This window comes from Candoia aspera, chromosome 1 (genome assembly GCF_035149785.1).
Source record: "Candoia aspera isolate rCanAsp1 chromosome 1, rCanAsp1.hap2, whole genome shotgun sequence".
Taxonomy (NCBI): Eukaryota; Metazoa; Chordata; class Lepidosauria; order Squamata; family Boidae; genus Candoia; species Candoia aspera.
In genome coordinates, this window is record NC_086153.1 from 273,162,275 (window position 1) to 273,186,576 (window position 24,302).

General features: G+C 39.2%; 2 protein-coding genes across 4 annotated transcripts; both read left to right on the forward strand.

Annotated features, from left to right (window-relative positions):
- The first annotated feature begins 68 nt into the window (after positions 1-68).
- NDUFS3 (NADH:ubiquinone oxidoreductase core subunit S3) lies at positions 69-13,352 on the forward strand. Its single transcript, XM_063289758.1, has 7 exons — positions 69-207; positions 1,071-1,136; positions 2,407-2,504; positions 4,027-4,176; positions 9,237-9,362; positions 11,806-11,925; positions 13,099-13,352. Exons 1-7 carry the CDS (start codon positions 165-167, stop codon positions 13,270-13,272), a joined length of 777 nt encoding a protein of 258 aa, XP_063145828.1. The 5' UTR covers positions 69-164; the 3' UTR covers positions 13,273-13,352.
- Positions 13,353-16,490: 3,138 nt separating this feature from the next.
- FAM180B (family with sequence similarity 180 member B) lies at positions 16,491-23,057 on the forward strand. 3 transcript variants are annotated; one of them, XR_010066883.1, is made up of 4 exons: positions 16,491-17,115; positions 17,841-17,949; positions 18,356-18,548; positions 18,658-20,160. XR_010066883.1 is itself a non-coding variant. In XM_063289760.1 (4 exons), the coding sequence occupies exons 2-4, from the start codon at positions 18,461-18,463 to the stop codon at positions 22,981-22,983; spliced, it is 606 nt and encodes a 201-aa protein (XP_063145830.1). In that variant the 5' UTR covers positions 17,656-17,949; positions 18,356-18,460; the 3' UTR covers positions 22,984-23,057. The 3 variants fall into 3 exon arrangements, 1 of the variants encoding a protein (XP_063145830.1); XM_063289760.1 differs by lacking the exons at positions 16,491-17,115; positions 18,658-20,160 and adding exons at positions 21,246-21,313; positions 22,534-23,057 and having other exon boundaries at positions 17,656-17,949; XR_010066882.1 differs by lacking the exon at positions 16,491-17,115 and having other exon boundaries at positions 17,602-17,949.
- The last annotated feature ends 1,245 nt before the right edge of the window (positions 23,058-24,302 follow it).

Genomic DNA, 24,302 nt, shown 5'->3' on the forward strand with positions numbered 1-24,302 from the left:
GCGCGTGATTGGCTTTCTGCGGTGAAGCTCCCACAGGCTGGTCGCGATGCTTCCGCTCCCTCGGGCCAATCAGAGGACCCTGAAAGCTGCGCAAGCGCATGATGGACCAGTATTGAAGTCCTTGAAAATCTCCTGGCTGTGAGTTGGGCTTCTGAGACGGTGTGATGCTGGCGGCAGTCCGAGGGCTAGCTCGGGTCGGGCTGAGAGGTGATCTTGCTAACTGCCTGACTGTTGGGAAGAGTGGGCGAAGTTTCTCTTAGCTTGGTGGGACAATGTTGGTCACCTGTACTGTTGGGGGAGGGGCGTCGATTGCTATTACTGGAGGACATACATTTCTTTTTTTCTCTCAAGTATTGCTGGGTATTGTAGTTCCCTAAGGAGGTTAGGGATCGCTAACGGAGTCTTTGTAACTCCCTCACAAAACTACAATTCCCTTGATTCTGTGAAGAGACATGAACAATTACATTACTGCAGTGAGAACAAATAGGTCTTTCTCTTATGAGTATGAACTTAAACGCTTCCTTGTTTTATTGATTTCTACTACTCTAGGATTCCTAAACCTGTATTAGTCCACCGTTTTAATCATTGCTTGGAATTTAATCTGTCTATCTCAAATAAATGGACAAATCACGGTTCACGTGTTTTTACCACACTAAAATGAAAACTTATTTTGGAGCGCTGTGATTTTATTCTGTTTTTCCGAGTGAACAATTTTAACAGAGCTACTTAGTATATTAAAACATCTCTCCATAGAAATATTTACATGAAAATTCATTTGAATCCCACATGTATAGTCCTTGCTCCATAGACAAGAATTTCTACATAAGAATACTTCTGTCTGTGAATCTGTAAAGTATGAAGCAAACCTTAGTTATAGCAATCGTTTTGAAGAAAACTTCTCAGTAGCATCATCTGTTCAGGGATTTCCTGTGGATTATCCAATGGATAATTAGCTTTGGTCCACCTCCAGCAATTGTGATTACAGTTACATAGGTTAAATATTTTTGATTATTTGTTTATTAGAATACAGAATTATAGACAATTTTATAGACTGTTCTTCAATTTTGTAGCTGTTGGGCGCCCTGCAGTGCTATTGCAGACTCGGTTTCAAGGAAATGATGCTGCTGAAACTAAGCGTAAGTCTGATTTACTTAATATTCAACCAGCACTTCAGTATGGACAGTTTTGCTAGGTCAACAGTCTATTCCAGTGCCTCTAGGATATTGGTTTTGTGAGTAGCTAGAGGGATTCTAGAATATTGTATCTAATTCATACTTAAGATCTGCTAACACTACAGTGCTTCCCTAATCCTAAATGTCAAGATACTGCTGGACTATAATTCCTTTCATTATTGCTAGGGATTGTGGAATTCGTAATCCAACAATATCTGGACATCCTAAATTGGAACCACTGGTTCCTTCCTTCCTTTTTGTTAGTGCATTTGACATCTAATCTTGGCAAGGCCTTATATTATATGTAAGGCATGTCATAATTCGTGGTCAAGTTTAAATGTGTTTTTTGAGGAGTGCTTTAGTGGCTTTTATGTCCAGAATATCTCAGCAGAAAAAAAATCGAATTGTTGTTTGATTGTCTGTCTTTTCAGCTGTTCTTTTCAATATTGTTTTTTTTTTTAATTTAAAATATCTTGAAGCAGTTTCTGCAGGCTGTAAAGGACTGGAGGGGATAAAACATGCTCAGATAAAATTCTAGCACAACCGAATTACTATTTTTTCAGAAACATATTGGATTGAAGTTGTTTTAAACCATGTTTACATGTAATATTGTAAACTGCCCAGAGTTTGGTGATTGTGGCGATGTACACGTAATGCAAATAAATAAATTTGTATTCTGTTTCCTGTTTACAAATAAATGTTGAAACATTTTACAGTAAAAACCCTTCTAAGCTTGGCTCATTGAGGGTGACAGTAGTTATCTTACCAAACAGTAGCTGAAGTGACCCTGTGTGGTGACAGGGAGAAGACTGAGACAGGAACCTGTGGCCCACTAAACCAAACTGTTTCTTTTCACTGACCATATCTCAAAGATAGCATGGCTAGCATGCTGACCTAGTAGGAAGGTATAAATAATAATAAGGTCACATGGATGGGTTTATCGAAAATATTCCAATGTCACGCTGTAATTTCCTTTGTGTCTGCCTTTTTCTTTGTCTTGCCTTTACAATGTAGTGGGCCAAAGGTATATAAGCTCTGGTTCTGCTTTTGCTCATGGCCGCTCAGCAAAGTATCAGAGCTTTGCTGGGGTCCAGTATATACTGTATTATCGCTTGTATGCATGCAAATAAAATTATGTTGTATCTTCAGAGTGATTTGGTTGCTTTAGGTAAGCCAGGTTTTGGCCACAACAGCTATTATTTTCATAACTTACCATTCTGAACTTTATTTTTAGTCACCATTAGACCAAAGGATGAAATAACACAGAAACGGCTGTCTGTCTTTGGAGAATATGTTGCTGAGATTCTGCCTAAGTATGTTCAACAAGTCCAGGTGGGTTTTGCCAATTATTTGTCTTGTACTAGGAAATGCCAGCTCACTTTTGGATGAAAGTGTGTGCTAAAGAGAATTTAAAAACGTACCATAAAATTCTTTCTGCTGCAATTATGCAACCTAAGATTAATTTGCTTTCAGTCCTCACAATCCAACCATTTTTATGTTTATTGATATCATTTCTATCCTGCCTTTTCATAATTAAGAAATCTTTCGCTATAAGTAACACTTAAATGAGCTACCCACTGTGTCCTGAATGCAGTACTTCAGCGGGAAATAGGAATCAATCCAATCTTTGGATAAATATTTTTACTTACTGGCTGAAATTACTCCACAACCCTGTTGGACTGGTCCACCTAATACTGACAGATAATTTCAAATCCTCCTGGGAAAAAGTAATCCAAAGGACGTTAAACAATCATGGCTTTTCCAGTGATGCTATTTTACCAGTAGGGCTAGATCAAGCCAAAGTAGCCTTAAGACAGAGGATTTTAGACATAGAAGGTCAAGTAGAAACTGCTGCCATCTCACGGGATATATGTATAAGTAATCAAATTTAAGCTCCCAAACCAGCTTTATACCAAATGATGACCCCTAAATTTAGGAGGGCTTTAGCCCTTTTTAATGACCTCCCCACAGCTGTTTTGGAAAGGAAACATAAAAGAATTTATTTTGAATTGTTGTCCTTGCAGCATGGGTGTGATAGAAACCACAGCCCATGTTCTTCTTTATTGTCAGATTTACAGGGACATTTGTCACCAGCTGAATATCCCTCTTTTAACTAAATTTCCAGGGCATTCTATTTACTATCAGACAATCAAGATAACTCTATGTCTTTAAAAGTAGCAAAACGTCATTACATTATGTGTAAATGCCACCTACAAATGGCCAATAACAGTTATTGCTGCAGTTAGCTAATTTTACTTTTTTTAAAAAAAATGTTATTTTATACAGTATGTTACATCTATTTGCCACAAGTTATATTCTTAGGTATTGGAGCTGTTGGGATGATTAAGGCAATGCCCATTCAGTCTTTAGATTCTCCGTCATCCCTTTTCTGCAAATTTCTGCACCATGGTATTTCAGTCATACCATTAATATTCAGTCTGAAATACCTGTAGATTTTAGTAATTTAGTGATTTGATACACTGTCCAGCCATTCGTATTTAGTCATTATTAGCCTTTTATGTAGTTTTATATAATAGCATACCTCTTACATAGATTTATATAGTGCTATTTATCATTGATTATAAAATTCTGTCTGTCTGTCTATCATCTCTAAAACCTTAATGGTATTGGTATTACATTTCTATATTTGTCCTAGCACCTTAGACCCAAGTTATTCTCACAGTACGTAGGTTAAATTATTGGCATAATGGGATGGCTTTAATTTTAAGACCGAATGTAAATTTTGCTGTTCAGTGACTGAAATAAAAGACTAGTACTAAATGAGCCTGCTTAGCATTGCAGTTTTCATAAGAGTCTGATCCCTTTAACATATTACTGTTTCCTTCTCTGCCAGATAACATGTTTCAATGAACTGGAAATTTTAATTCATCCAGATGGAATCCTTCCCGTGATATCTTTTCTAAAAGATCACACAAATGCCCAGTTCAAATCCATAGTTGATCTGACAGCAGTTGATGTTCCAACTCGACAATACCGTTTTGAAGTAAGATCTGCTTTTCAATACGTATTGCCAGTAGAATTCTAAGAGAACTTTATTCCGAAGGCTATTAAGATTAAGGTATAGTTAGTGGTTGTATAGCTTGTCTATTCAGAAAACGTGAAGATATTCTTCTATCTTATTCACATACCTATGATCCCCGTGGCTTCATGCTAACTGAACTCCTCATGTCCTATCAGTAGATTGTCATATTGGGACAAATATGCTTTCTTCACCTTCTGTAGATAGAAATTGCCACCAGTGCAGAAATATTTATCATACTTAACATGTACCATATGATGTAAGAAAACATTTAAAATAAGGCTGGGGCTTAAATTACAAGAAAGTTCCTTGGTTGTGAAGAATTGTCTTGGGAAGGCTGGTTTTCCCTCCTCACCAGAAGGTATTATAAGAAGCTTCATTTGACTATAGTTGAAAAAAACATTAGCTTCAATGTACTTATGATTTGCTTGTATAAACTTTCTTAGATGCAGTTGTCAGCGTTTACGATTCAGCTCACACGGCATATGTTCAGTGATGAAATGTTCAATTCTTATCTAGCTGAAAGTACTTTGGAATGTGCTTAATCACCGTAATGCAATATCTTGCAGGGTTGCATTTGTTATTGTAAGTTAGCATCACAATAACTCTATAACAAGGCAGGCTATCATTCCAGTTATTACTTGGAAAGAGCACAGAACCCCCACAAGTAGAACTGAAGGTGAAAACCCAATCAGACCAAAGCCTCAAGGAAGTCCGGTCCTGGTTTTACAAGGACACATATAATCAGAACATGAAATGTGAAAAACATGACCCAAGGAAAATTTGAATTGCCAAAGTGGAAAGAAAGTACATTAAACTGGAATTTTAGGGATAAGAGGGCTTGCAGTCCCTGCAGTCCCAGTTGCTGTCATTAACCGAATCTCACGGTCATTAGGCAAGGCAACTTCCTGCCGGCTTCCCACAACCAAGTCAATGGGGAAGCCAGCAGGAAGTTGCAAGTCCCAGTGGCAATTTAATCCAAATCTTTGTTATGGTCAAAATTTGTTATGGTCAAATCTTTCAACATTTCAAATCTTTCAACAAACAATATTTACAAGAAGAGCTAAACAGTTTAAATGCTTTTTCCAAATCCCTTGCAAGCATTTCACAATGACATCTTGCCATGCTGCTGTGATGTTTTTGATGCAGTGGAGGATACTGTAGCCTTTCCAAAACTCATGCAATGTCACCCTCTTATTCTCCTTGGCGTCTATGGCTTCGACAAACATTGCACGTAAATAGTACACCTTGTATGTTGCGATAGTTCCCTGGTCCATAGGCTGTAGGAAAGGGGAGGTGTTTTTGGGTAGATAAACTACCTTTACATCTGGGTGGAGATCACAAGATGCAGGGGAGAATTTTAAAAGGAATTCTCTTTTGCAAGCAATATTCCTTTACTTGGGGCATGAAACAATTCATACACCAATCCTTGAAGAGGACTTGTGTCATCCAAGCCTTCTGATCAGACTGGTAATAAACGGGCAGCATAACTGCTTTAGTTCCTGGTGATCCTTTGATCACCTCTCTAATCCTTTCCTTATCCTTCAAAATAGTGGAGATGGTGGAATGGGCCAGTCCCCCTCCTTGTTCAATAATATTCATCTTCCTGGCATCATATGCTTTGATGATCTTCATTCAAATTGAGATTGATGGCTTTCCTTTGCTTCTTGTTTCTTTCTTCGGCTGAATGGGGGCTCTTTCTCTTTCCCTTTGAAGACATTGCAGGTAAAAATAAGAGCCTGTTGCAAAGTACTGTAGAGAGAAAGAGAGATAGATACTTAAATTGTTCTGAACTAGTTAAGCTATTTTTTTATCTTCAGTGTTAGGGTGGGGGTAGGCAGTAGTGTAAGAAAGTGTTTTCCTTGTCCGCTAAAAATTTTATTTCCTGGATAAAAGCATGTGGATAATCACTGCAAAGAAAGGAAGTTTGGTACATTGGCATATGTACTTGTACCAAAGAAAGAAGAGGTAAAAAAATGAGAAAATTACCCATTTGTGACATAAACAAGGTTTTCATCTATAGAAGCGTATATGAAAACAGAAATGCCAAATAAATAAGCAAGTTTCAAAAAAGACAGAGAGACATGCAATCACATAGCCAATACAAGATGGATAATGGAGAGAATAAGAGAATGCAAGGAAGAGGTCTTTGCTTCATTGACTACAGCAAGGCCTTTGTGTAGGTCATGCCAGAATGTGGAATGTATTAAGGTGTGCCAGAACCTCCAATATTTATTCTAGGGGGTCTTTATAATCACAATTCATTTTGGAGAAACAAAATGGTTCAGAATAGGGAGGAAGGTAGGCCAAGGATGCATATTGTCTCCATAATATGTAATTTATGCAGTGAATATAAGAATGGCAGGGTTGAAAGAGATTATGGCTACAATTAAAATTACAGTTTAAAATGCTAACAGTTGGAAATATATGCAAATGGCACCACTTTGTTAGCCAAAAAATACTTAGGAGAGATAGTTGTGAATGGAAAAAATGGAAAATGAATGTTAAATATTAAAAAGACAATAGTAATGTCTTCCTGCATCTTTAATGAACTTACCATTGATTGAAAGCAATAGATAGTTTTGTTTTCTTACTGGAGGCAATATTACCTCTAGAAAGGAAGATAAGGACAAACTTTGATAAAAACATGAAAGTTAAGGACATTTCAGTGGCAATGAAGATCCAGATAGTTAAAGCAATGGAAAGGAATAGCTATGAACGTTGGTCAAGGAGTGAGCAAGAGAAAGGAGGTAGATGCCTTAAAATGATAGATTTGGAGGAAGTTACTAAGAGTACCATGGAGTGACAAAAAAACTAGACACTTAAAGGTCGATTGTTCCCTTGAGGTAATGATCAGCAAGCAAAACTCACTTCTTCCATTGATAACTAGAAAAAACATTTATGGTTGACAAGGTTGATAGAAATAGAAAACAACTGATAATGTAGATGGATTATTGGAATGTCCTTGGAAAAGTTGCAGGTTATTACTAAAGTTGGTCAGCATTTGTTTACATACTCCTCAAAAATTGAGCTTGACTCAGTGGCAACTAAGCAACTGACTTTATTGCAGGCTTTGATGAATGAGTTTTTAACTAAATGGCATTATGTATAGACAGTTCTAAACAATAAAAGAAAACCTTTTCAGAACAGTATTCAGGCGCAACCTCACTTTCTCCCCCTTCCTATTGTCTGGAGGAACTGCTGTTTCTGTAAGCAGTTTAGTTTACTCCGTCTTTGACATGTGAAAATGCTGACTCCACTGAAAATCCAAGCTGCACATAGGAGTTTTTTCAATGCTTTGTTGCATAAATGATTTTTTTCTCTTCAATTCTTACATTATAGGATTGATAAGATCTCCTGTTTTTCTCCTCTCATTCTCTCCTTTTCTGGCATTATCAAGATGAGTGGAGTTTTGTGAAACCATGTTTCTCCTACAGTATCTAGCAGTTTTTTTAGCTAAAGTAAAAAAAAGCTAAGTCAATCGGAGAGACAGTACAAAACACCATTTTGTAAAATTTTTATATCAGAGAAGTAAGACCTGTCTTCCATCCCATTTTGGATGTGGGCGTATCAAACTGTTACTGTCAGGGTGGAAGCTGGTGAAACAAGAACCCTTGATTCTCAGCCAGATAATGTTGCTTGTAAACAAGGATCAGATTGCTTCAGGGTCAAGAAAAGATCAGCCCAATGTTAATTGGCTCAGAGGAAATGGAGCAGAATTTGATCCTTGGGACGTGTGTGTATGTATGTCTGTCTGTCTGTCTGTCTGTCTGTCTATCTGTCTTGGGTTTCCAGATGCTTCTAGATTCAAAAGTTATTGATCTAATCTTGTGTGTGGGTTTTCTATCTGAGCCTGTTATGAAGCCTGGACAGTGTAATGGTTACCTAGCCCAAACACTCAGTCTCACAAGAAGTTGCTAAATGAAATCTGATTTATTTAGGAACTAAGGCAAATACAGAGAAAGCTGAGAATGACAGAAAGCGCGCCAAATACAAACTAAAAATCCTCGACTGCAAACGTAATCCCGCCTCCCTACTAGCAGAGGCACCACCACCCATCCCAGGTGCCTGTAACCGTCTTTCCTCTAGCCTGGGAAAGCAACCTTGAACACATGAGATAACCCAAACACATTCCAAGCCTGCAGCCAAGAGATAAGTATTCCCCAAGCAGTAACCGTCCTCCCTTCAGAGGCGAAACACGCATCTGGCTAATGACATGCGAAACGTTACGATGTACCAAGCACATTGAAACGGTGAACATGACAGACAGTTACTCCAAGTTTGAAGGATAATATAAACCAACTCATAATGATTTCACAGGTGGAACACTGTTAAATTCATGGTAGACTAACTTACTTTTCCAGAATCCCATTATACAATCTTCCTTTCTTAGAAGTTGGAAAGTATTATATTCATGAATATTTGAACATCCTATTGTAATAACTGTATTGACTGTTCAATCTGTTATTAATAAACATTATTCAAAATGTGTATATTTTGAGATGGCTTGAAAATAGGCTGTATCCAAAGTTTTTCTGTTGAAGAAGAAACTTTTGAATACAAGTCAGCGTAATGTGTATTATCTTTACCTAGGAACTCATTGGGATTCCATTTGTAATATATGATGTACAGAGATCTCAAGCTCCAGTGCGAGGACTTACCTTTTGCCTGAACTTTCTTGGAAGGCAGCAGTATATAAAATGCTTAATTAATTCAAAAGCTTGATTGAGCTTATGTCATAAAAAGTGATATTTTGTTCCCAAATTAATGATGTCCCTGAAGAAAAGCTTAATATTGACCTGCATTGGGCTTAATGTAAACTGTGCAGATGTTGTCCTTGTTGAGATTTATCCCATTTCCTCCCCGTTTTTTCCTCCACCTTTTGGTATTGTCATACTGATTTTGATTTTGTTATCCCATGAGTTTGCTGGGCAAGCATCTTTTAATCCATCACCTTAATTCTTTCTTCTTGTTTACAATATGTAAATCTGTCCACATCACGTTTTTTTCCTTTTTTGTCATAGATTGTCTACAATTTCTTATCTCTACACTACAATTCCCGAATTCGTGTGAAAACATACACTGATGAATTGACACCAATTGAGTCTATTGTACCAATATATGAAGGGGCAAATTGGTATGAAAGAGAGGTAAGCAGTAGGGATGGTAACACTGGAAAGCTGGTATGGGGTTGGTTCCTGTCCCCACCGCTGTTTTTTAACACATTTGAGAATAGCTGAGCCACTGACCCCAAAATTGCTTAAAAGGCCCCAATAGTACTTCTGTACATCATGACTTCTGTGATACCATTCTTTATTTGTAGGTCAGCCATTCTGACTCTTGCAACCTAGAAGACTTGTTGATCTTTTAGGAAGTGATGAAATGTTCATTCCTCCTGTTTTTTTCACACATGCAGATGTTCTTATTGCCAGGAATGTACTAGTGCTTCTATACTGTGGAATGCTTTCTCAGAGATGCTGATTGTATATTAGAAATGGCATTATAAAATATGGATTGAATAAAACTTTGGTTTTCCAAAATGCTTATTCCCCCTTTTGACAAGCAAATATATTAATGGTAAGATTTGGGGTGAATGAAATGAAAATGAAAAAAAATGGAAAATGAAGAGTTGTATGCTGACTTAAACCAAGAGTGAACTGTGTAATTCACAATTCAAATAAGCAAGATCTTTTTTGTATTACAGAGCCAATCTTTGTTAAGGTTGCAAAAGGAAAGTATTTTTCTAGCATCATAGATGGATGGCATGCCAAGATTAGCTGTGATGGGCCATATTTGATGGCTGTAACTTAAATCTTTCCAGATGTGCAGGATTTGTGTTTACTGGTTTGGGGATCGAGAAATGGTCATGTTATGCAGGGAAATCTTTAAAAAAAATATGACAAGAATAGATAATAGTGCTTACATGTAAGTACATATTTTATAAAACCATGTTTAGTGTACTTAGGGTTTAGGAAAAAGGAAGAAAAACATGGAATGTTTAACATCGCACTTAGATTCCATTCATCTTCAAACATGCCCCCTCAGTTTGAGCCTGACCTTTTGAAATGGCTCACTTTTTAAAATACAAAATGAACTTTTAATGTTTAATGATACATCTTTAATGTATCAGTATGGAATAGTCCCATTGAATGAAATAAAGATTTATCTGAATTTTGATTTTCATCAACAGAAGTTGGTCCAGTTGCTGTTCAGCAGATAGTTAAAGTCATCTGTCATTTGTATTTGTATTTGGTTGTTTGTAAATTACCACACTTCATACTGGAGATGTTGTCTTCCCCTTTTTACAGATTCTTTGTTGAAAGCAGAGCTACTTTTGCTTTTATTATTTGCATGCTGTTTAGCATGTTGCTGATATTGTAGGGTGATTTAAATGGATTATTATTATTAGATTTTTATCCCACCTATTTTTATATATAACTCAAGGCGGTGAACATACCTAATACTCCTGCCTCCTGTTTTCCCCACAGCAACAACCCTGTGAGGTGGATTGTGCTGAGAGAGAGTGACTGGCCCAAAGTCACCCAGCCGGCTTTCATGCCTAAGGAAAGACAAGAACTCACAGCCATCTGGTTTCTAGGCCAGCACATTCACCGCTTCACCAACCTGGCTTTCTATAAAGGAATGTACAAATAGTTCCATGGCTGAGCCATGTGGTGCATGGAATAGCTGGTTTGGGATGGCTTATTTCTATGAATGGAACAAAACAGGGCTGCTCTGTTCCAGGCAGAAATGTTGGCAGAGTGAAGGGTGGGGAGTGGGGGAAAAAGTCAAGGACATCGGTGTCTCAGGGAAAAGAAGGAAAATGGGGGAAAGTGAGCTGATGGGACACACCATGCTGGGACCCTGACAGCATCAGTGGAGGGGAAGGGAGGAATAGAAGGTGCTGGGAAGATGGAGAGGGGCTGAGGCAGGTTGGTGGAATGTACCATGTCAGGAGTTGCTGAGGGAAGGGGTGACATCCACCAGCCTTGGCTTATGCAACCCATCTAGATTTTGTTTCATCTGAAACCCATAATAAGCAGTGTTTTTTTCTGGATTTTGATTCTGCCAAACAGACTGATCTGGTTTGTTCCAATTCCAAAACAAAACATTTTCCCCATTTTGTGTGCACCCCTAGTGATTTACTTCAGCAAAACAACTGACACTTTCCTAGATCTCCATCGTTTGTTAAGTTCCAGTTGTCTCTATCAGCTGCCTGCATTCCTAGAAGTTAATAGCTAATGCTTCATGTTTAGGAGATCATGAACCAGGTCATGGGAATCAGACTAATGAGCTGGAATCTAAAGTTAGAGCCAGTTTGGTCTAGTGGTTAAGGTGCTGGCCTAGAAACCAGGAGACTGAGTTCTAGTCCCGCCTTAGGCATGAAAGCCAGCTGGGTGACCTTGGGCCAGTCACTCTCTCTCAGCCCAACTCACCTCACAGGGTTGCTGTTGTGGGGAAAACAGGAGGAAGAAGGAGTATTAGGTATGTTTCTTGCCTTGAGTTATTTATAAAAATAATAAAGATGGGATAATTTTTTTTTAAAAAGTCAACATACTGAGCTGTTCACTTACTTGATTTCCATTTTTCTAGGTCTGGGATATGTTTGGAGTATTCTTTGCCAACCACCCAGATCTGAGGCGAATCCTTACAGATTATGGGTTCGAAGGTCATCCTTTCAGGAAAGATTTTCCCCTCTCTGGATATGTGGAGGTAATATTTGTAGAGAAGATAACAAATTACAGAGTCATTTCCTGACACACTGAACATCCATAATATGACTCTTTTTATTTTGAGGAATGGAAAACTGGGCTTCCCATGGAATTCTTTTGTGAGGAAGACAGGAGAGCAAGCAGGAAAGGCCTAATCCAGGAGTGGGAAATCTGTGTCTGATTAATTCTAGCATCCCTCATTGTCCATCTGGGTTGGAAGCTACTGAATGGTAGCAGCAGTGCTTGCTCCATCAGAGATTTCCCCTTCCTCACCAATTTTCCATTCAAAAGCAGAGCCAGCAAATTGGATCTGAGGAGAAAATGGCCTCCCCTGTATATGGGATCTGTCATCAGCCCTTTGAAGAACAGCTTGCAGGCAAATTCAGGGTATAAAATGCAAGAATGAAATTATTTCCTGAAGAGACTTTGAGCAAATCAGTCCATCTTACCACCTTCCTTTATCTTCCTGAACACTGCACTGAGTGGAACTGGCTTCTGGTCTCCTCTACCTTTTCAGTCATAACCACCAACATAAACCAAGAGGAGCCCACTGGGTCCTGCATTCTGGGTCACCCAGGGGCCAACCAGATGCATTCAGGAAGCTCACAGGTATAAAAAAGGGGAGTGATAGCCCTCTTCTGTTGTTGCTCTCTAGTAGCTGGTATTTATCCAGCTTTTGATTTGCCAATTAGGAAATAGCTATCGAGATAAATAGCTTTGAACAACCTGATCTTCTGTGAGTTTGCACAGATTCTAGTCATATTCTACTTCTAGACTGAGGTTACAAATGGGAATTCATTCATTGTTGGGGATGTGAAGCTGAGGACTGAGAATGCAGATCTGCAGTAGCATTCCTCTAAAAGACAGCGAGGGGAGGTTTTATTGGCAAAGATGACATTTCAGTACTGAGTAACAATCCACTACATGTGTGAGGGGGAAAAATGACTTGCAAAAATCCAGATGCCTCTTTTACAGCCAACCTAGATAGTCTACCCCAGTGTTTCTCAACCGTGGCAACTTGAAGATGTGTGGACTTCAACTCCCAGAATTTCCCAGCCAGCATGGATGGCTGTGGAATTCTGGGAGTTGAAGTCCACACATCTTTAAGTTGCCATGGTTGAGAAACACTGGTCTACCCCCTTCTCTCATTTCAACACTCTTTCTCCATTATTAGGTCAGGTATGATGATGAGGTGAAGCGAGTAGTCGCTGAGCCAGTGGAATTGTCTCAGGAGTTCCGCAAATTTGATCTGAACAGCCCTTGGGAGGCTTTTCCTGCGTATCGCCAGGCTCCTCAAACCTTGAAGGTCGAAGCAGGAGAGAAGAAAGGAGATGAGAAACAGCAGTGAAAAGGGGAGGGAAATGGGTACATTTTCTACCTCTCTGCACAATTATGTGTGTATATATAATAAATAGAAATAAAACTTGGTGTGAGGCTTTTGCTTGTCCGATGTATTGCCTTGGTGTGAAGCTTTTGCTTGTCCGATGTATGGGAGAAATGGAGCTTTCAGATTGGTTGTGAAACATCTATAAAGTGAAATGAATTGCTAACTGATTTTTCTCAGCCAGCCTGTAAATCACTGGCTCTGCAGAAGAGCCTGAGGGATTCCAGGTGGGGATGTGTTGGAGGAAAACGGTGGGAGAGAAGGAAAGGAGTAAAAGGCAAATTAGTATATAATGAGAGCAGTGAGCTGAGCTTCTCTCTGGGAGAGCAAAAAACACTTCCAGGCAAAGAGTGGGTGAGAAGATCTTCAAGGATTTGCGACCATTAATCGTCCAGAAGCAGAGAGACATGTGCATGTGCATGTTCATACACACACACACTACATTTTATGACTTATGTTTTCACACTTTTGATAAAAAGCTATCACAGATCAGTTTCTATAGCTAGAAAGTTGGGACCTGCATCATTTAATTGGGCCATTAGGACTGTGTGTCATTCTGAATTATAGCTGCGATCATGCAGCCACCACTATTTGGAACATTAATCAGAATAGCCCTCCTTGGGTTTCAGTGTCTGTATGATACTGAGAAATATGGGAAGTCATGAGTGAGATTCCCTCCATCTGCCAGCTCATATATGCCTTTTTCAAATGTGCAAGGGATTCCAAGCTTGAAATGGTTGCTCCAAGTGCTTCAAGTTGGGAACAGTTTCGTGGTTTGACATCGTCGCCTTAAACTTGGAAGAAAACACGCTGCTTCTGCTCTTAGCTTGAGACAAGATGGGGCTGTTCCAAGCGTTTTGAGAGTTTTAAGTCCTGTGACTTGTTCTGTAAGTTGCAATAAGCTTGGTTCTTATTTTTTTTTCCAGCAAAGCCAGAAAAATAAGACAAACTAGTTCCATCTATGCTTCTGTTGGCAAAGAATAGGGTGAGATGAGGGAATGGGAAAAATAAGTGGTTAGAGACAGATGGTGCTCGTTCTAGTCATCGGCTTGCCTGTTGCAAGCAGGGAGTTGTGTCTGCAGTTTTGGACGACCAGTCCCAAGCGTGACCACTGCTGAAGACTGATCTTGGCTGCAGCCAGATGCTGCAACTTGTGATTGATGGACTGCGCTGGGCATGAACGTTGCTAATGATGCTTCTCTAGTTTTTAGGTTGTAACTTGTAAACGGCAATGTATACTTGCTCTTGCTGATGTACTTTGAATCTGTATGCTAAAATGTTGAGGCCATATTGCTTTTTTGTTGTTGGGTATTGCTGCCAGATTGCCAAGAACAGAACTGTGTCTATAATTCTTCATTAAGAAGAGAGAAAAAAGTTTGAAGTCAATAGCCAAATAAGTTATTTTTTTTTCCCTTTTTGCTGCTGCTCATGGACTCTGTTCAAGTGAATAATGCTACGTGTTGCTCTTTGCTGAGTCACTGGACGTTTATGCAGGCAGGCTGGGAACCAGGCGCTTAAAGCTTTGCTTCCATTGTTTCCTATAAGAATGTAAAAATAATTTCATTTGTTTTTAAAATAATCACTTCCTCCACCATTTTTTCTGTAGGCCTGATGGCAGGGTCTGGATTAGCATCCTTTCCACTATATAGATTTGGAATGAAAAACAAAACAACAGTTGGTTTGTTTTCTTTATTCTGTCTGGTGGAACGCTTGAAACGTTTCAAATTTTCTGCCATGCGGAACACAGGATATTTAGGGTATTCCAAGCGTTGTTTGTTTGGAACACAACCAATCCAAAACATTCTGATAGAGTATGCTGAGTATAGTGAGTTTAGAAAGTTACACCGAGAGAAGGATGTTATGATAAAGTAGCAGACAATGGACTGGAAGCTGAAAATTTCCACAAGCAAATGATTTAATTTGACCTCAAATAATTAAAAGCCCATACCTATTGTACAGATTGCTCACATGGTGATCATTTTGGTTTATCACTTAAATCCACCTTAGTCGTTCCTGATATTCTGAAAGGGGGCCCATCTCACTTCATTAAAAATAATGTATTGCAGTCTCTTTAATTTCAATAAGGATTTAGTTTGACCTCAAATAATTAAGTGTTCCTTACCACTAGGATATGGAGCCCAAGCCAGTGTCTGGAATGCAGATGTTTTAAGTTATGTTAATATTTAATGAGCATTAAATGTTAGAAATCTGCAGCAGCATGTAGGATTTCTGGGAAACAACGGAAGTCATGCCAAGTTCAGAGCAAAATGTGAAGCAACTTAAGCTGATCGGATGTGGAAATGATCAATCATGAATACCGTAAGCTTTGTTTTTAAGGGACTGGGGTGCATGAATCTCTTTCAATCTTTTTCCCCTTTTGTAGATGATGTGGAACAGGCTTCCACATCCTTTTGCTCCCCAGATGTGGTAGGAGAATAATGCGTGCCTCCCTTAATTCCTGCCATCTTGAGTAACAGTAGGTATGATTTAATACATCTGGAAGGATTGGGGTTGGGGAACACTTTTTACAGTATGTTTTCAGTTTTGCATGTGAAGCAGATTTTCCTCCCTTCCGTTTTCATCGGTAGTGAAAGCATTAAAGATAAACGGACTGCAATATATTATTTTTAATAAAGTGAGATGGGCCCCCTTTCAGAATATCAGGAATGACTAAAGTGGATTTAAATGATAAACCAAAATGATTACCATGTGAGCAATCTGTACAATAGGTATGGGCAAATGTTTTATCCAGAGGGCAGCCCAGATGCAGTCCAGGCTCTGGGGAGCACAGGTATACCCACACATGCATTTCTTCCTCACACACACACCCCCCTTCCCACCCTTGTATATCTCACCAAAAGTAAAACTGCTGCATTTTTGGTTACCATTAATAGTAGAAACTCGGTGACTTTATTCTGTGTTGCTTGGGGGAAAAATAAAGGGCTGAGACTTCCTTTTTCCTCACAGGACAGCTGTTAGAGAGCATGGTATTTCTGTGACTTCTGTAATGGAAGAGGAAACGCAAAGCTTTCAGCTATTTGGTTGAGGGGAAGATTTTGCTTCCCTTTTCCTCCCACCTCCCCCAAAATGTTTTCTGCAGATCACTACTTTGTGAACTGGGGGGTGGGGGGAGGGGGGACTAGGCACACTAGCATTTTGGGACCCAGGCTGCCCATTTCTTCCATTTAGACTAAAGGTTTCTGCATTCTGTTTTGAAGAAGTACACGATTTGTCTCAATTCCTAGGCAAAGAACATTCAATTGTACCACTTGGATTTGGAAATAGCACCATCAATTCCCCTCAAGCAGTGCAGAAGAGAATGGAATATTGTCTGACTCTCTTCAGCTGGTTAGAAAATATGAAAGGGTCGAAGTCTGGGTGATAGTACTGTTGACTGTTTCAGTCATTGTATTATGCACCCTTTGGTATACAGTTTAGTATGGAGACTGTAGGAAAGTAAACTATCTCAACTGTAGCGGGAAAGTCGTAACCCCTGTGCTAGGTAATTTTTTTCCCCCAGAAATGTTAAAATCAGCAAAAATGCTTATGGAATTTAGGTTTCTTGGTAAAGATGTGAGTTTTCAAACTACAGTGTGAAGAGGACACCTGTGTTTTCTAATGCAAAGCAAGGGAAGGTTTGGGCAAGTGGGAAAAATCCCACTTAAATATCCCCTTTGAACATTTCTAGCCTGTATTGAATCTGGCACAGCTGGTCAGCACTGTGGTGGAGGAAACAGGGCTCATCCTGCCCTGAGGCCACACTTGGCTTTGAATGGCCTGCTGAGGTCATAACCCCAAAAGGAGTAAGTGGGTTATAGTTGAATCTGAATTAACATCTACATTTATTTAAACAGAGTTTATATGATTACTCTCCAATAACATACTGTATTTAGTGATTTCCCCCTTCAAGCCTCTTAAGCCTACACTTTGGTAACAACTTTAGAAGTTTTGGGGGGGTCACTCCAAACCTTCTGAGCAGAGCTTTCCAAACTGTGTCGTGACACATTAGTGTGTCGGCTGCAGTGTGTAGATGTGTTGCGCGGTCAAGGAATCATACAGGTACTGCGCATGTGCAGTATGCATAATCGGGTCAAAACAGCTGATTCTGCATGACTTCCGGTGACGCGGCCGCACCTGCAGTGTGTTAGTGTGTCACCAACATGAAAAGTTTGGAAAGCTCTGCTTCTGAGAGTCCCGTGAGACCCTGGAGCCTCCATTTTTGCATCTCAGTTCTACTGAAACGGGTATGACTGTGCTGTCCATCTTGTAGCCACCAGACCTTAGTACATACCTTTTATCCTTTCAGTTCACTCTAGCTGCAGAATTACAAGGCTTCAATCTCTCATAATCTTCTTGTGTTGAAATTCTGAAAAATCAACTGCTATCCCACCCTATGAATAGATGGTTTCTGAATCTCCTTATAGGATCTTCTCAAAAAGTGTATCCAGCTTCTTTTGTGTGTTAGTAGTCAGCTGATGGAAGAAGTTGGTGGGGAGGGGTGTCTTTTGTGACCAAGTTGCCTTCTTCAGGAGCACTGCTGTGGATTTGGAGAGGAGAAGCGACTTGTCTTTCCAGTGAAATATGTGTGCTGGATGCTGTGAAACGGAGCCTGCATGGATTTGCCAGCTCCACCCTCCCTTGGTATGTAAGGATCGCTCTTCTATTAAACTGCTGGAAAGCAAATGTTAAAAGGAAAAGGAATAGTTGAAGCAGAGCAATGCAAGCTGTTGCCTGTTACTCCTGTTTTGAAGAAGCATCTTTGGCTTTTGAAAAAGGGTTTGTTATGACTATGTCTGTTTTAAATATTTAATATGAACCCTTAGTTTCTAGAGCATGCACTTCCCTTTAAGAGCAAAAAACCTAGTGTCCTTCCCAAGGAAAAAAATAAGTCAGAAACTTAGAATGAAGTGCCAGAAACAAAATAAGGAACAGCCTGGTGCTCCAAGTGGGAAATAAATGGGACTTGTGTTGGCAGAGAGCTTTGAGCATTTGCACTGTGATGGAAACTACCTTTTAGGAACAGAAGTCAACTGCACTCTCTTCCCAGCACTGGAACTGGAGGGAAGAAACTATTCCAGCAGTGGCCTCTGGGATTGAAAAGAGGGGGAAGAATTTGCGGTAAACAGCAGAAGGGACAAGGATTCTTCCCGACATGGCCCACAGTCTCCAGCTACTTTTTGGACCTTCTGTCTGGGCAGTACTGCTTCTCTTTATGATTGCTGGATCCCAGAGCCAGACAGGTAGGAAATGCATCTGTCCTGGAGAAGATTGCCTTGCCAATATAGCCTGATATCCTTAATTTAATTCTGGTTCAAGGGGCTGACTGTAGTTCATGGATGTCTCATCCAGGATAAAGGCTATTATGATAAAACTCCCAGAAGTGTTGCTGTTCCTTCAGTAACTTGTATAGATGAGAGAAGTTTGGCAAGCGCAGAGAATCCTGCATTCCTCTTACTGGAGGGTTTAACGGTACGCATGAAAGCTCACTATTATGTGCAGCTGTGTAGAAAATTGTAGGGTTCTGCCATATAACCCCAAGCAACCTTAATAGATTGAAACAAATGCAAGAATATTTGCAAAGTCTGTTATTCTTCTTACAGGAGAGCCACTGGGCTTTTACTATTTGTAGAGCAAATTCAACCGATAAAGGTTTCCACAACTTGCAGATTTAATGAAGAGGTGACAGGAGAATCTGCATGCGTGGTTTTGCTGCTTTTTGTAAAGCTATGAATGCCTGAAAGTGTCAGACTAGAGATTAAAATGCAGCCCTTTGACTTTAAGTAGAGTAAAACCTCAAATATTTTTCATATATAATCTTAGTGGCACTTACTTTCCTGTAATAACTAGAATAAGCATGGACAGATTTTTCCTTGAAAAATATGTTATCATCTGGGAATGATCTCAGAATGTCTGAGAGGTTTGGTAGAAGTAGATGTTTTATGAGAATATTTTCCTGCAATGGTCTATTTCCACATACAACTTCTAACAGCTTTTGTTTGGCTGCTACTCCCTTTTTAAAATCACATTTGAGTTGCAGTTCACTTCCCTTTCAGAAATAATGATAGCTGAATTATTATACAGAATTTGGTTTCATCATAAATGGGATATGGAATATGAAGTAACTATAGTTATATCTGGGACAGATGAAGAGCGCAAGAGGAACTCTAAAAATTAGTCATTTTGGATTTCAGGAACTTTATTTAATATGTCATTTGGCTCTTAGAGGCGAAGAAATACTTTCCAGTGACAACTTTCTTTTTAAAAGTTTTGCAGGCTTGCCTGAGATGATAGCTATCAGGATCTGGTGTACCTCCACACAGAATTATTCAATGTTATTTTATCAGAATATCAAAAACATAGTTTTTGAGCCTCAAAACCATCTTCAATTATGTATTAGGGGAAAATATATGGAGCCCCAAACCAAATGTCACTCAAAATTGTAGACATCTGTCTTTGATCAAAGAAAAGCCTGCAACTGGAGAGGAAGCATAGATTTCTTTAAGCAAAATTGCATGATTTAGTTATTAAGTGGCATCCATGTGATTTTCTTTGTTTTCCTGAAGTGCATGACTTTAGAATGAAATCTTGATTGCCATATTTTTCTATAAACAGTCAAAGAAATAAAAGAGTTCATATCTGTTGTGTATATCTGTTAGCTTCACTTAGAAGAAGAATGTTAGAAATAATTTTCCCCCATCAGCAATTGTGCAGTTAACTGTCCTTTAAACTCCTATTCCAAAAATGATAGGACCCTCCACTTCCAAAAGGAAGTGTCTGGGGCTTTTCAGTGATTTTGTCCATACTGGTAGTATGGTACTGACTGCCTCATGCAGTGATCTTTTGAAGTTACAATAGTGCTTAAAAAAAAAACTTTGCAACCAATCCTCACATTTACGACTGTTGCAGTGTCCCTCAGTCATATGATTGCCATTTGTGTGCTTCACAACCGGCTTGCAACAAGCAGAGTTAATAGAGAAGGCAGAAGTAAAATTGTAAGTTGTGTCATGTGATTTTTCACTTAGTGACTGAGGTGCTTTGCTTAATGACTGAAGAGGAAGTGAGGTCATAAGCCTGTCACAGTCACATGATTTTCTGTGGCGCTTAGCAACTGAGTTGCCAGTCCCAATGATTGCTAAGCGAGGACTACCTGTACCTGGTTTTGTATGCCACATCTTGCACAGAGTTGCAGTGATGCTTTCAGAATGTGACTTGGTGCCACTTCTTTCAACTTCAGCAAGCAGCCGGAAATTAGGGACAGTGATACTGGAAGCTATGGGAAAGATAACATGCTGCAAACTTTATGTCATCTATATGGGTTACAAAATCATTTGCATAGATGTAACTATGTGTTCTAACAATGAAGTACAAAAGAGGAGCAAGAACATCAAGTGCAGAAGCAATTAAAATTGTTTACATACAATACATAAAATCAATGGGTACTGTAATTGATGACACAAAGATTAAACAATATACAAGAGCATGAAATTAGAAACTCCTTGATCTCAGAACAGACCAACTGCTTAAAGGAATCTGTGTCTTTCAGGATGCTTATATTTTTTCCAATTAACAGTATCCATAATTATCTCAGTCAGAGCATCGGATAGAGCAACTGCCAACCAATGAAGCTTCCATACTTCTGTGATGTCACTCACAACTTATGTGCTCTTACTTCTTTTAGTTTGTATCTTCCCATTAGACAACTAGCTGCATACAACAATGACATAACAAAAGACAGAGTGAATGGGAGTGATTTGGGACTTTGACGGATTATAACATTGCTTTAAGTTTTTGTTAGAACTTATTTCAGTTTATTTAAATCCCTAAACAATAAAAGGAAATCAGAAATTGCTGCAGATAGGAAGGAGATTGGTCAAAGGATATTATTTCTTAATCCCTGTAGTTAATTTTTAAAATTTATTTTCTATTCCTATTTCCAGATGAGCAATTTCATCTCGAGAACTTTGCAGATAAAGATGTAGAAGAGAACGCCGAGATTGTATTAGAGGTATCATAAGCAAAACCCATCTCTTTAGCAGAAAAATGAGAAAACCCAGTACTGTTCTCTAATGTGGGGTTATTCTAGTTGCTCTTGGGACCTTCTTATCATTCTCTAGTAAGTGTCTGTGGATTTTTGCCTCCAAATCATATGCTGACATCACTGGATTCTCAAGTCTCTATTACTGTTCAAGTGATTTTTCCTCCTCTTCTAGTTCTGCAGAATGTGATTGTTCATTTGTTTTTTTTGTTCTTTTGTTTTGTTTTTTACAGGAATCATTTTGCTTCACAGGACTGGGCTTATTGAAGTTCTGTATTGGTAGGGATCTCAGGTTAATTGTTATTTTAATTAAGGCATCAAAGTTTCCGATGGGATAACTGCCAAACTATTGGGAGAGCTCCCTCCTGCTTTAAATCCAGCTCCCTCCTGCATTAGATCAAGGTTCATAAACAGTGAAGTTGGCTGATCACAGGCCTGCGAGCTGTTAGATAGGTTGATAGGTGGCTAAAACTCCTCCCCCCCACCCCCTTCAAAGTACCACTCATGCTTGCCCCACCCACCCCATTCCACATTAAGGGGAGTGGTTGATGCTTTTGCTGTCAGCAGGCAATGCCTGCTGTGAAGGGAGACAAAGCTAAGGAAATCCACCCATCCCTTTTGTTAACTTGTTCTGCGTCATTTTCCTGCCAGCAAAAGGATAGGTGAAATGCATTTTAATGGTTGGGCCAGTGGCACACTTTTATAAAAGAGCCACAAGATGGCATCCTGGAGTTATTTCTGCATATTAGGCTGAAATAGCTGGCTTTGCTACTGAAGGGGAAGAATCCAAAGGGATAGGTAATGCCTCCTAATATTTGTCTTTCCATGGCCTTTTTTAAAAACTCTGTTCTTCATTCCTGTTATTGTTTTATATTTTGATAATTACTGTGAATGTTGGGATTTTTAAAATGAGAAGTGATACCTAGGTATTTTAAATACATACACAAAGTATTTCTTAATGGGCAATCAATATTCATCTTTGACCACATTGCTTGGTTTCAGCATTGCCTAAGCCAGTTAGCAGTTTTTGTCCTTCAGAACAATGAGCTTCACTTGGCATGGTTTAGCTCAGTGTGATATCTGAATGCAGGCTGTAAGTTGCATAGTTGTTCGGCACTGAGTATCATCCAAGCCCAAATTTAGAGACTCGAAAAAGTCTCTGCTACCCCCTCTTACTTCCTCTTTTTCAGTTACTTTGGGGAGGGATTGAAATTACAGCAAATGAGACCATCGAGATAGAAGATGAAGAATTGGCCACCCTGCGTCCTGCAAAGCGCGTACTCTGGTTCTTTCAGCATAAAGTTCCCAAAAATCCAGCAGGAATCGAAGAATACCTGGATCACTTCTCTCAGTCTGCCACCCCTATCACTCCAGAGGAATTTGAGCAGCTTGTTTTCACTGCTGTCTTTACTGCTTACCAGATTCGGATCATCCAAGGCCTGGATAAAAACCTGTGGATCAACCTTTTCTCTCAGCTGGTCACCGAAATCATCCGTGAGCTCTGCAAACAATTCTGTTCTCAGGAACTGATGGATTCTGTTCAACGCTTAGCCTCCCAACCTTGGCAGGAAATGCCTGTCTCTGTTAGTGCACTGAAAAAATTCTATCAGCCCAGCTCAGTTATAACTCAAGGAAACTGATTTTCATGCATAAAGGGCAAAACTTGTGTCTTCCACCCCATGATATGCAAATTAAAATGCAGAAATACATTTGAGGTTCTTTGATCTCTATAACATTATCTGAGACTCTGCATGGACCAAAGTAGCTACCTTCCTGCTTTGTTTTCTCTAGTTCTGTAGACAGTTCTTTGTTCTTTTATGTATCTATGTATCTGGCTTAGGAGAGCCTTTCCCTAGTACCTTGAGATGTTCTAGGACTTACAACTCCCAGCCATGACTATCCTGACAAAGAACTCTGGGACTTATAGTCCTGTCATATATGGAGAACACCAAATTGGAGAAGGTTGATCTAGGAGCTCTGACACTACTCTCCCTCTCTCTCTCTCTCTCTAGGGTGCCCCATTCAAAGATGATTTTTCTCACTGGGATTAGGTTTCAGGTGAAAATAGGACTATATGCCCCTCCTCACTAACGGCTGTCGAAGAACACAAATTGTCTTCTCATGTAGCATAAATGATAAGAAAGCCAATGTGTGTTAAAAGGAAGATCTTATCATTGTAGGAATAATTGTCTACTTAGCAGGATGCTTTTGAGCAAGCAGTGCTCAAGCAACAACATTTCTTCATTTTCTTTCTGTTATGTTGTTGCACTGGTAGAAAGCCTTACAATTACAAACACAGGATCTGCAAAAAAAGGAACAGAGAACACCTAGGACATTTGAAGGAAAGGGATGGGGGGTTCATCAGACAATTTAAAATGCTGATTATCCAATTTGTTTATGATAAGTACTTTTTATGGCAAAAAGAGAGTGATGAGTATTATAATTGAATGTGACATCAAACCTTTTGGGGAGCAAACCTTTGAATCGGTTGTTAAGAATGTGGTTTTAAATCAGTAGCATGGGATTATAATAAAGCATGTAAACATATAAATGAGGTGAGGATATTACGTATGTTTACCCTGGAAACTGTAAACTCTAAAGGCTATGCGATATTTTAAAATACAAATTTACAAGCTCATGACTGTATGATCATAACTAAGAAATATTTTTATCTTGCAGCCTTAACTCGATTGCTCATTATTGCATGTATACAAAACTGGTTAGAACAGATGCCTGGATCTCCAGTTCTACCCTCTCCCCAAAACAATTCCTTTCCGGACAGAATAAAGTATGCAAATGCTCCAGCATTTATTCATGATCTACTGAGGAACGTACCATAGAAGAACTCAACAAACTGATCCTTTTCATTTGTTACAGCTATTGCGCTTCTACCGTTGTACACAGTCATAGACAGATCCACGTGTGTGTATGTTACTTCCTTTGGAGGCATATAACTTTT

What these genes read in the sequence shown, in the direction of transcription:
- FAM180B (XM_063289760.1), top strand. Translation starts at nt 18,461, where the DNA reads ATGGCCCACAGTCTCCAGCTACTTTTTGGACCTTCTGTCTGGGCAGTA. An exon ending in TGGATCCCAGAGCCAGACAG is followed by an intron (nt 18,549 to 21,245) that starts GTAGGAAATGCA and finishes TCCTATTTCCAG; the next exon opens with ATGAGCAATTTCATCTCGAG. An exon ending in ACGCCGAGATTGTATTAGAG is followed by an intron (nt 21,314 to 22,533) that starts GTATCATAAGCA and finishes CCTCTTTTTCAG; the next exon opens with TTACTTTGGGGAGGGATTGA.
- NDUFS3 (XM_063289758.1), top strand. Translation starts at nt 165, where the DNA reads ATGCTGGCGGCAGTCCGAGGGCTAGCTCGGGTCGGGCTGAGAG. An exon ending in AGCTCGGGTCGGGCTGAGAG is followed by an intron (nt 208 to 1,070) that starts GTGATCTTGCTA and finishes TCAATTTTGTAG; the next exon opens with CTGTTGGGCGCCCTGCAGTG. An exon ending in CTCGACAATACCGTTTTGAA is followed by an intron (nt 4,177 to 9,236) that starts GTAAGATCTGCT and finishes TTTTTGTCATAG; the next exon opens with ATTGTCTACAATTTCTTATC.